Raw genomic sequence first — 12,122 nt, 5'->3', positions numbered from 1 at the left:
CAGAGAAGGAGCTGTCGAGAGGTGAGGAGAATCAGAAGACCCCGGTATAAGCCAGGCCCCATCACTTCACATAGCTGTCTGAACTTGGGCAAGAGTTTCACTCCCTGCATTTCAGCTTCCACCTCTAACACCTCTCTGAGATGCTGAGAGAATTGGATGAAGCAACATGGATGAAAATATATGACAAACTCCCAGACCCATGCCAGGGCAAGTCACAGTCACCTGTGCAACCACGGGGGCTGTGCCAGCCTGGAGTGCACACCTCCTGCCTGGGTCTTAAGAAGCATTTCCTCACGTTGAGAGCTGTCGGCTCCCTCTGGGCCTTCCCCGCCCAGCGGTCTTAGACTTGCCTTCTGGGGTGCCATAAAACAAGTTAAATCCCTCCTTCATCTGATGAATTTCAGAAATTTCTGTGACCTGCTCCTCCCACCTGAACTTTAGTCTTCCTAAAGCCAAGAGCTGGACTGAGCATTGCTGGTACGGAAAGTTAAGCACATTTTCCCCTCGCCACCCGCTCTGCAGCCTGCCTCTGCCTCCAGCCAAGTTCTTTCTTGTCTGGAGGCCTCATACGACCAGAGCAGCATTTAAAACCAGAAAAACACACACATTCAAAGGGTTTCCATCATTTCCTCTTGTCTGTTGCCTCCTCTAAGGATCCTACTACCTCCCTTCTCATCAGCAGCTGGGGAGGGTGGAACCAGAGTGAGCCCGACGCTAAGCTAACGTCCTCTCCCCTGTGCGCGGGGCACCCCCCCCCCCCCGCCCTGTGGGCACTTGCACCTGTGCTATCCCACAACCCGCACCGCAGACAAGGAAGCAGGCTCAGAGAGGTAAAATAACGTCCTTGTTAAAAGTTAGTGTTCAGGTCCAAAAGAACTTGTAAGGTCCGGACTGATAGAGGATAAACACAAGTCCAGTGTCCAGATGAGAAGCCGATCAATGCTTTGGAAATCTAGGCCAGCACCATCTGACCTCCAGTGCAGACTGGACTGGAGAACGTGCTAGGCCTGTAGCTGGATCGGAGATGTGCTATGCCCCAGTGTGCTCATGAGACGGCCTGAGGCGCACAGCAAGCTCTGGGTCTCTCACTTGGTCAGCTGCCTGGGTGAAGACTTCCGGCCCTCCCTCAGGCCTGGGCACGGGCAGAAAGGGGCGGGGGACAGAAAACCTGGCTGGGGACAGAAAACCTGCCAGTGCAGGCCTGGTGCAGGCCCAGCCCGCCCAGCGTGACACCAAGAAGCTGTGGGAGCCGTCTGTGGAACCATTGCCCCCCACCCCCAGCCACAAGTGATAAGGCCTGGTGTTTCAGAGGTTCTGAAAAAATACTCTGGGTCCTTAGGCTTCAAGTCTAAACACTAAAGTTTTACATATTTTCAAAAAGGAAATATTGTTTGTAAAACAGCCATCCTTCACACTTTTTAGTTTGTTAGGAACATCTGCACACATCATCGCATTCGGGAGACCTCTGTGGTCCGGGCAGGGCGGGACAGACCTCCATCCCCCTGGTGGACTCAGAGGCTCAAAGGGCAGCACTGCCTCCCAGCCTGTCTTTTTCTAACAACCGTGCTTAGGACCCCTCCACTCGCTACATCGTCCGTCAGAGTACAGATTTAAGTGGACCACCAAAGATTCTGTTCTTTGATGGGGAATAAAGTCAACCCGCCATGTAACTTGGCAGGGAAGGAAGAGCTCAGCCCAGCTGGGGAAACTGAGCGCCTGGCTCCCTCCTGGCAGCTGAGGCGAAGGAAGAGGGAGGAAGGATGACAGGCTTTTGCTAACAACTTAAGGAAGCTGAGCAGTTCAACAGGAAAGAAGTTACTTCCCTGGCCCTGAACCCTGAGAGAGATACACCTTGTGGATCTTTATTTAAGGTGCAGGGACCAGCATCCCGAACGGAGCCTGGTGCTGCCGCCTTCCAGAAAATGCAGGGCCATCGCCCCCGTGCCCTCCTCGGAGTCCCTGAGGACAGGCGAGGGCGCTGCAGACCGTGAACAGGGGAATAAGGCTGCTGAGGGCCAGAGTGATATGGTCGGGGGTTTGGAATGAGGCCTGGAGCCCAGGAGGGAATTAGGTAGCCTAGGCTCTGCCACTGAATAACTCTGTGACGTTGGACAGGTCATTTCACCTCTCTGAGCCCATTTCCTCATCTACAAAATGAGGATAATTATTCACTGGGTAGTTTTGAGATACAAACAAAACAATGTATGCCATGCACAGGGCACATTGCAGATGCCCAGTTCAGTGTGATTTTGCTCTCTTCCCGCCCCTGTAAGTCCTTACCTGGTGCTCTGATCACTATAACAAGTGGCCTCAGGGGGCTGAGGTCTTAGGAGGAGAGATTCCAATTAGCAAGCAAACCAATCCAGCCCTCCTCCCGTGACAGGTGAAAACTCAAGTCCCAAAGGTGCCAAAGCAGTCTCTGATTCTCCATCACCTACCTGCAACTATAGTCAGGTCTCCGTCAAAGCAGATGTCAGAGCCACAGGTGCCTGGAGAGCTGCCCATCGCCAAAGGCACTTCTCTGATGCCAGAGATGCCCATCGAGGGCCCGGGGGGCCCTTGCGTGCACCGCCGTTCCTTTGTGCCACTTCCTCCGATCCGCTCCACCTCCACGGTGCACAGTGAAGAGACCACATCTCACCAGAGTGACACCGCTGCCCACGTCAGCCCAGAGAACCCGTCAGATGAGGACACCAAGAGCACAGAGTCTGTCTTCTTGACACAGGTGCCTGGATCCTCCTGCCCCTGCCCGCCTGTCCCCAGTTCCCCTGGATGGCACAGCCCTTGGCTGGCTGGACTGCTGTAGGCCCCTGGGAGCCAGCACTTGGTCGGTCTGTAAGTCCCTTGTGGGAGATCTACTGACCCATGGCTTCTGGCAGGGACACCCGCAGGGACAAGTCATAGTCCTGTGGCACAGACAACACCTGGGATCTGGCTAGGATGTGGTTCTGACCAGTTTTTAGCAAGGGTTGCTGCTGCCTCTGCTTGTCTGCTTAATGCCACCCCATGTCTGATGCTGCCTCTGAATCCTGGGAATACAAATGGATGGGACGTAGTCCTTAGCTAATGGGTGGGATGGACAGGAACACAGTCAGTGCTGAGAGTGAGAAACCCAGGAGCTGGAAGCCTGGAGGAAGGGGGGATGTCTCTGCCACGGGCCGGGAGGCCAGGCTTCCTAGGAGAGGTTCAAATGGGATGAGCTTTGCAGGCCAAGTAGGAGTTAACAAGGCGAGGATGCAGGCAGCAAGGACATTCAGGGCAAAGTGAACAGCTGGAAGTGGGATACGGAGGGAGGATTTTTAAGTGGCATGTGCAGGAGCCATGAATGGTTCCACGTCGGTGCGAGGGATGGGTGACTTGTAGGAAAAGGAAATACAAGGCTGGAGGAGTTGGCAGGGTCCCCTTAAACTTCAGTGTTGTGCCATTGCCCTCCTTGATCTCCCCACCTCCAGCCCTGCCCCTCCAGTCTGCCAGAGCTTTCCAAAACGTGTATTCACCCACACATTTAGGGCTGCTATTCCACCCACCCACTTCTTCCTCCACAGGGGGCGTATAGTGACACACATATCCATATGGCGTAAGAGTATCTTTCTGAACCTTATGAACCTTAACAGGACATTTTTGGAGTAGAGTGTAAACAAACAAGCATTAAAAAGAAATGACTGAGAGTGTCGTATGAAGGGAAGTTTGGACAGGAAAAGGATAGGTCCGTGGGCAGTGCTGTCATTCAGACACTCTCATCGCGCTGCCGCTCTCGTGAGAGAGGAGCACCGCCGACATCAGTTCTGAGCTTCCTAGCAGCCAACGCAATACAACTGAGTCACCGTGACTGAAAAAAAAAACACATCTTTTTTTTCTTGACTAAATGCCAAAGTTTTAACCTCCAGTACAATGTTGAGTAGAAATGGCAAGAGCTGACATTCTTGTCCTACTCCTGGTCTTAGTGGGAAAGCTTTTAGTCTTTCAGCAGTAATTATAACATTTGCTTTGGGTTTTTCATAAATGTCCTTTATCGGGTTGAGGGAATTTCTTTCTATTCCTAGTTTGTTGGTGTTTTTGTTTGTTTGTTTGTTTGTTTGTTTATCATGAAGGGGTGTTAGATTGGATTCCCTCTGGTTTCCAGGTACGGAATCCGCCGTGCATGCCTGGGATAAACCCCACTGGTCACAGCATATAATCCCCTGCGTGTGTTGCTCATTTGGTTCGCTAGTATTTTTTTTTAAGGATTTTCTGTTTATATTCATATGGGTATGACCCTGTAGTTTTCCTGTCTTGTGGTTTCTTGCTCAGTTTAGGTTTCAGGGTAAAAGTGACCTCAGAGAGTTAGTTGGCTGTGCTTCCTTTTCTGCTAGTTTTTGGAAGTTTGTGAAGGATTGGTATTCTTATATTTTTTAACTGCTATACCAAAAAATCTTCCCGGAACACACTTGATTTTTTGTTATACTCTTCATCTCTGCTGTGGTAAATTTACGGGGTTTTTTTCAAAAGTATTTTATTTTTTAAACTTTTTTATCATTGTTCAAGCACAGTTGTCTCCATTTTTCCCCACCACTACCCCCCACCCCAGCCATCCCCACTTATTTTTTATTACTTTTTTAATCCTCACCGGAGAACATGCTTATTGATTTCAGAAAGATGGGAAGGAAGGGAAGGAGGGTGGGAGGGGGAGAGAGGGAGAGAGGAACATCGATGTGAGAGAGAAGCACCGATCAGTTGCCTCCTCTGGGCACCCCACCCAGAGATCAAACCGGCAACCTAGGCATGTGCCCTGACCAGGAATCAAACCCACAACCTTGTAATTTATGAGATGACTCTCCAACCAGCTGAGCCACACCAGCCAGGGCTATTTTTCAATTATATTTTACTTTTAATAATACTTTGTATTAGTTTCAGGTGTAATGCATAGGGGTTAAACCATCATATAGTTACAAAGTGTTCTTCCTGTTATTTCCAGTACCCACCTGGCACCACACACACTTATTACAATATCATTGACTATATTCCCTGTGCTGCACTTCACATCCCCATGACTGTTCTGTAGCTACCGGTTTGTGCTTCCTGATCCCACTAGCGCTTTCACTCAGCCCCCTGCACTGCCTCCCCTCTGGCAGCCATCAGTCCGCTCTCTGTGTCTGAGTCTGTTTCGGTTTTGTTTATTTTGATCTTTAGGTTCCGCATATAAGTGAAATTATATGATATTTGTCTTTCTCTGACTGACTTACTTCTCTTAACATAACACCCTCTAGGTCTTGCAAATAGTTAGATTTCATTCTTTTAATGGCTTAGTGATATTCCAATGCGTATATGTAGCACTCCTTCCTTATCCAGTTGTCTGCTGATGGGCACTTGGGCTGCTTCATATATCAGCTGTTGTCAATAACACTGCAATGAACATAGGAGTGCTTATGTATTTTTTCAAATTACTGTTTTGGGTTTCTTCAGATACATACTCACAAGTAAAATGTCTGGGTCTTAAGGCAGTTCCATTTTTAATTTTTTGAAGAACCTCTATACTGTTTCCCACAGAGAATGCACCAAGTCTGCATTCCCACCAACGGTGCACGAGGGTTCCCTTTTCTCCACATCCTTGCAAACACATGTCATTTGTGGATTTATTGATGATAGCCATTCTGACAGGTGTTTGGTGATATCTGATTGTGGTTTTAATTTGCATCTCTCTGATGATTAGTAACATTGAGCATCTTTTCATGTGTCTGTTGGCCATTTGTATGTCCTCCTTGGAGAAGTGTCTGTTCATGCTCTTTGCCCATTGTGGCATATAGGTGTTCAATGGATTCTTTGGGGGATGGGGTTTGGTGTTGAGTAATATGAGTTATTTATAAATTTTGGATATTTATTCCTTATCAGATGTATCACTGGTGAATGTGTTCTCCCATTAAGCAGGTGTCTTTTCATCTTGTTGATGGTTTCCTTTGCTGTGCAAAAACATTTTAGTTTGATGTAGTTCCATTTATTCTTTCTGTTGTTTCCCTTGACCAAGAAGATATATCAGAAAAAATAGTGCTAAGAGAAATGTCAGAAATTTTGTTACCCATGTTTTCTTCTAGGAGTTTTATGATTTTGCGTCTTACATTTAAATGTTTAACCCATTTTGAGTTTATTCTTGTATATGGTGTACGGATGTGGTCTAGTTGCATTTTTTTGCATGCATCTGTCCAACTTTCCCAGCACCATTTATAGAATAGGCCATTTTACCACACTGTATGTTCTTACCTCTTTTGTCAAACACTAATTGATCATATAGGTGTGGGTTTATTTCAGTGTCATTGATGTATATATCTGTTTTTATGCTACTACCATGCTGTTTTTATTACAGTGGCCTTCTAGTTAGTTTGATATCAGATAGCATGATACCTTTGACTTTATTATTCTTTCTTTTTCATTATTGCTGAGGCTACTCTGGTGTTTTTGTGATTCTACATAAATTTTTGGATTACTTGTTCTAGTTCTGTGAAAAACGCCATTGATATTTTGATAGGAATTATGTCGAATCTATAGATTGCTTTGGATAGTGTGGACATTTTAAGGATGTTAATCCTTATTGTCCATGAACACAGTATGTGCTTCCATTTATTTATATCTTCAGCTTCTCTCTCATTTCATGGTTTATCATTTTCTAAGTACAGGTCTTTTACCTCCTTGGTTAAATTTATTCCTAGATATTGTTTTATGTAATTATAAATGGGATTTTTTTTTAGTTTCCTTTTCTGATAGTTCATTGTTGGTGTATATTGGTGTATAAAAATACAACTGATTTCTGAATGTTAATTTGTATTCTGCTACTTTACTGAATTCATTTATTGGTTCTGGTAGTTTTTTTGGTGGAGTCTTTAGGGCTCTCTATATACAGTATCACCTTATCTGCAAAGAACAACAGTTTTACTTCTTCCTTCCCAATTTGGAGGCCTTTTATTTCTTCTTGTCTGAGTGCTGTGGCTAGCACTTCCAGTACTACGTTGCATAAGAGAGGTGAAAGCAGACCATCCCCGTCTTGTTGCTGACCTTTGGTATGTGGTCATTGTCTGTTTTCATGTCTGCCTCCTCTCACCCTAGTCTCGGTTCTTGCCCTTAACCGGGCCCAGCATGGGGACCCACACAGAGCTGATGATCAGAAGTGTTGGAGAAACGAATGAGTGTGTTTTTCTTCCTGGGTACAGGTGAGTGGGCTGCCTTACTCCACCCTCCAGAGGGATGAATCAGAGGTGGAGAAAGACCAAAGAACACCACCGCCACCACCACCACCACCACCACCGCCGCCACCTCCAGCACCCAGAGAGGTGAAGAGGACTCGGAGGAAGCCTGTACCTGCGTCAGTCTCCAGCAAGTACCGTGGCTATGAGGAGCTGCTGACAGCCAAGCCTGACCCGGCCTTCATTGAGCCAAAAGGTATGTGAGGAGAATGCCTCCGAGGCAAGGGACCCTCTCCGCAGCCCAGATCAAGTCGGGGCGAAGCTGGTGCTGGAGCGAAGGCTCTTTTCCAGAGCAGGGTGCTGTCTTCTGGCTGAATGTCTGTCAAAGGGCCCCTGAGGGTGTCCTGGTTTGGGGCCCTACATGCAGGACCCCTGGCCTGGGCCTTAGTTGGCTTTGGGGAGTCACAGCTGTTCGGAGATTCCAGGCAGTCTGGGCCTCGCTCTGCCTGGAAAAGCCTCTCCGGGAAGGGTTTGATGAACAAACACCCGACTGGCCAGATTCCCAGTGAAGCCCCATGTTGAACATCCAAAGTCCTCTCTGTTTGGTTCAAGGCAAGGAAACCCATGCCCTCTCTGAGGCCCTTATTTCAGACTGCTATGTTAACAGTTTTGGTTCTTTCAAAGGAACTGGTGCTCAGCTGTGCTCTCCTGGGTGCCAGTCCCTGCAGTGTGACCCCCTGAGGCTGACGGAGTCACCCTGGGGCCCGCCCCTCGCCCCGCTCCAGTGCTCTTCCCATCAGGATCTTTGCTTATAGGGGCCCGGTACTCACTGCACCACTGATGGGACTTCTGACACTGCAGCAGACCAGGGGGAGATGGGGGCTTCTCATCGTCTTGCCCAGGGCTGCTATTCTGTGGGGAATGAAGAAACTGGGGGAGGCATCTAGGAGGGGGGTGGGGAGTGCCTGGACTGCACCTCGCCTTCGGGCCCTAGGGATCCAGAAGAACACACAGGCGCTACAGCACATGCTCAAGCACCCGGTCCTGTACTGCTCCTCCAAGCCCAGGCGGGACGCTCTTCAGAGGCACTACGTCCCCAAGGAGAAACGGGTGAGCCTGCACTGCACTGAGTGTGCAGACACCCCTCCGGACCCCACGGGGACAGGGGCAGCTGCCACCTCCAGGCCTTCTAAGGGCCATGCTTTACCCGAACCCGCAACCGCTTCCCTGCCTATGGCTGTGACTGTGTGCAGAGGTGAGGCCAGGAGGGACTGAGCGCAGGACTGGGAACACTTTCCTCCCTTCCCTCCTGTCAGGCCCAGAGGATCCCTATTCCGCCCCCACGGAAGACTCGAGCCCAGCTGCTGGATGACATCCTCATTCGCATGCGGGACCCCCGGAACATTACAGAGGCCCCACTAGGTATGGCTCTGGCCCCCCAGTCCTCAGTTGCCAGAACTCGGGATCTAGAACAGGGGTGTCAAACCCATTTTCACCGGGGGCCACATCAGCCTCGAGGTTGCCTTCAAAGGGCCGAATGTGATTCTGGGACTGTGTAAATGTAACTACTGCTTAACTAGGGGCAAGGAGCTCAGCGCTGCCACCGAGCTGATGGGCTGGGTAAAACAAGGTGGAGGGCGGGATTCGGCCCACAGGCCTTGTGTTTGCCACCTGTGCTCTAGAAGTTTACGCATCTGCTGGAACAGGGCAAATGGCTTGTGTCAGAGCAGGAAGGGCCCTTAGGAGCATGTGCCCCCACCCTTCCCATGTGCAGATGGAGAAGAGGAGACCTGAGTGAGGCAGGGAGCTGCCTAGAGTCACAGCGCCTGTTCCGCACTGGAACTAAGGCTTGGGATGGAATCAGGAGGGGACACTGCTGGCTTCCTAATGCCCCTGAATGCCCTTCTCACTCCATCCCAATTTAGGGAGGGGGCAGAGGGGAGGGTCTAGACCCAGGCCCACCTCCTTAAGCCAATGACACCCTGAGTGAGCCTGCTGCCCTCCTGGCCCCTCTCCCCACAGGCGCTGTCCTGCACCGGCGCACTGAGCGGCGGCTGGTGAACCAGCAGCAGTACCTGGAGGCCAAGCGCCTGCTGAAGGAGTTCCGAGCACGCTACCGGGAGTTGGTGCGGTGCTCGCTGCAGAAGGTGTTCAGGACCCCAGCGCCACCCGCGTCCCAGCCGGCCCTGAGCGAGGGCCAGCCTGAGTTCGGCCGCTTCCTCCAGTTCATGGATGAGTTCTGCCCAGAGCCCACGACCAGTGACTCAAAAGGCTAGAGCTGCACACAGGGCCACATGCGCCCCTGGCCTGTGCCCCACACCCGCCCTGAGGGCACCGCACCCTAGACAGAGCCTCCAGGCCGGCTCGGGTGGGTATGGCTGGGTGCTGGTCTCAGGGCTCAGCTCAGGCTTGCTGGCTGGCCACAGAGTGGGGAGATCGTCAGGACCTCCCCTTCCTAGGCCGGCGGGACCCGGGGCCTGGCCCAGCAGCAATAAAGAGCGGGTGCACAGCACGGAGTAGTCCACGTTCTTTCCTGGAGCCTGTGCCAGGCTGTCCCACTGGGGAAGGGGCCCGGGCTTGATCCATACCCCTAGAGTCCTGTGGAAACCCGCCTGCATTATCCGTGTCCAGCAGAGTTGTGCTGACCTCTAGGGTAGAAAACAGATGGTGGGACTGAGAAGCAGCACAGAATCTAAGGCTCAGATGATGACTCGCCCACAGCCAAGAAAGTGTGTATATGTTGGGAGGGGGTGGCAAAATTAAGGCCACCAAGGTCCAGAAATGGTGCTCTTTCTGTTGTGAGGGCAAATGTGGAGAAGGGAGGAAGAGAGGACTGGGAGTTCCCTTACCAGATAACCATGGCTGCAAAGTTGGGACAAGCAGAGGAGCAGGCTTACATGGAGTTTCCCAAGGTACCCTAACCCAAGACATGAACTGAAGTCCCATGTGCAAAGGTGGTGGGCTGTGCAAGGTCACCCTGGGCACGCGTAAGTAACTGGTCTGGCCAAGGCAGCCTGTCGGTTTGTCCATTCTTATGCATGCCCAGGAATCAGCACCTACTACAGAGGAGGATCTGGAGAAGGCCACTGGGGCTAAGAGATGTGCTTCTGGGGATAGATCCTGGGTGTGACCTTGTCACCTGGGCAACCCTTGCTCCTAAGACTACTCTCCCAGAGGTGCCTACAGTGCAGACCTGGAGAGCAGGCCTGCAGTTCCCGGGGACCAGGAAGCAGTGGCACAAGAATTAAGGGTCCTCAGCAAGACATAAACTTCTACAACCTAAGCTGTAATTACAGTGATTATAGAAATACAGTCTTGTAGCCACTGATCTGATAGGAGAAGCATGGAGTGTATGCGATAGTTTCGAGTGTGAGATTCTATCAGGACACAGATTATTTGTGTACTATCATACTCAACCTGTCTCTTGCATGTGACGAGTTAAATATTTACCATACCAGGCACAGTCTCATTTATACAGTCACATACGCATAACAAGTGACAAAGTCATCCATGTCTCACTCATTCACACGGGCACCTGGAGAAATACAGGTGACACAGTGTTGCCCACGGCAGCCTTCCTGTGCAGGCACATGTTGCTGCCTCATCACCGTGGGTCTCCTGGGGCCCCAAACCACCCTTTTTCTAATGTCAGGAGGGAGAGTCGGTCCCATCATTCACACTAAACCTCACTATGTTCCAGGTCTGGAGAACTGGACGGCTCCCTTCAGCCAGAAACACCACCCAACTCTAGGCCTTCAGGTCTGAAAGGCCCCTGGGAACATCCTATCCCAACCTCAAGTGAGGAAGACTTCTCTAAACACAACAGCAGCTTAGTCATCTCTTGCTTGCACATCTAGTGACAGGGAACTCATTCCCTCCAAAGGCCAGCCCCTCCTCTGTTGGGAAAGCGATAGGACAGGTCTAGTCATTGGGCTGTCTACCAAAGTTCCTCCTTTGTCCAAGCTCTGCTTTTTGACCAAAAGTGTATCTGCTCTCTGCCCTGCCAGGCCAACCCTTCACCAGTGTGAAAACACCCTGAAAAGGTTACACTTATCCAGGCCGAACACTCAACATTCTGTTATTCCGTAGAGATTGCCTCTCACAGACTTACTAAGTTTGGGGGCTTTCCCCTCCTCATGACACCTGGATGCAGTACTCCAGCGTGCTGCCCACTCCCTTCTCTGGGCAGGAAATTTTTATACACTCTTAAAACCAATGGCATCACCTCTTTGGCTTTTATGAAGCCTTTATCCACAGTCTACTAATATCAGAACTGCTTTTCCTATTTTATACTTGAAATTGACCTTTGATATCTGATACATGATTCCTTACATTTCTTCACCTTCATCTCAGCCCAGAGTCCCAGGCTAATCAGGAATCATTCTGCACTCCTACTCATCAGCTGTCTACAGAGCGGGTGTAGAGTGCCGGCCCCTTTTCCCTCGCGTGTAACTAAGTCATGCCAATGTAGACCTCCCAGGAAGGAAGCTCACAGCGACCCTGCTACTCATCCAGGAAGACAACTAGATAAGACTACATGGGAGCTAATATCTCCTATTCTTCCTTTCAGCCTCGGCTCAAGTATGTCCTTGAACTCTCTTCCCAAACTGAACTGGGCTTTTCTTTTTTGTCACCTAGTATGACCTCAGTGCGCATCACACTGCACTACACCAAGAAATGGTACCACTGGTCCTCAGTGTAGGGCCTGAATCCAGGAAATACTCAGTAAGATTAAATTTGTGGGTCAAATGGGAAATAGCTCGGGCTGGATATCTTAACGGTGTTATGCACAGCTATGGCTAAAACACTGGAAGCCAGTACTGGGCACATTCCCACAGACACTGCCTCAGACTCCCCTTAAAATGACCCCGTTCTTACCAAGAAAACACAGCGCTCCAACCTGCCTATTTTAAGGCAGGGTCTCAGATTACTAACCCACCCTCCCACACTGTGAACTGCAGTGTCTCTGGA

At 50.2% G+C, this 12,122-nt stretch overlaps 1 protein-coding gene across 1 annotated transcript in view; it reads left to right on the top strand.

Moving 5' to 3' along the window:
* Positions 1-9,427, top strand: part of XRRA1 (X-ray radiation resistance associated 1) — a 57,457-nt gene extending 48,030 nt beyond the window's left edge. Inside the window, exons 15-19 of the mRNA XM_045818129.1 lie at positions 2,384-2,725; positions 7,179-7,407; positions 8,146-8,261; positions 8,468-8,573; positions 9,174-9,427. Of these exons, the coding sequence (XP_045674085.1) occupies positions 2,384-2,725; positions 7,179-7,407; positions 8,146-8,261; positions 8,468-8,573; positions 9,174-9,427 (1,047 nt within the window). The remainder of the gene's footprint in view (positions 1-2,383; positions 2,726-7,178; positions 7,408-8,145; positions 8,262-8,467; positions 8,574-9,173) is intronic.
* Positions 9,428-12,122: the final 2,695 nt, after the last annotated feature.

Source organism: Phyllostomus hastatus, unplaced genomic scaffold (assembly GCF_019186645.2).
Source record: "Phyllostomus hastatus isolate PE091 unplaced genomic scaffold, TTU_PhHast_1.1 phas_scaffold_317, whole genome shotgun sequence".
NCBI classification, from domain to species: domain Eukaryota; kingdom Metazoa; phylum Chordata; class Mammalia; order Chiroptera; family Phyllostomidae; genus Phyllostomus; species Phyllostomus hastatus.
This window is presented reverse-complemented; position numbering and strand designations above follow the sequence as displayed.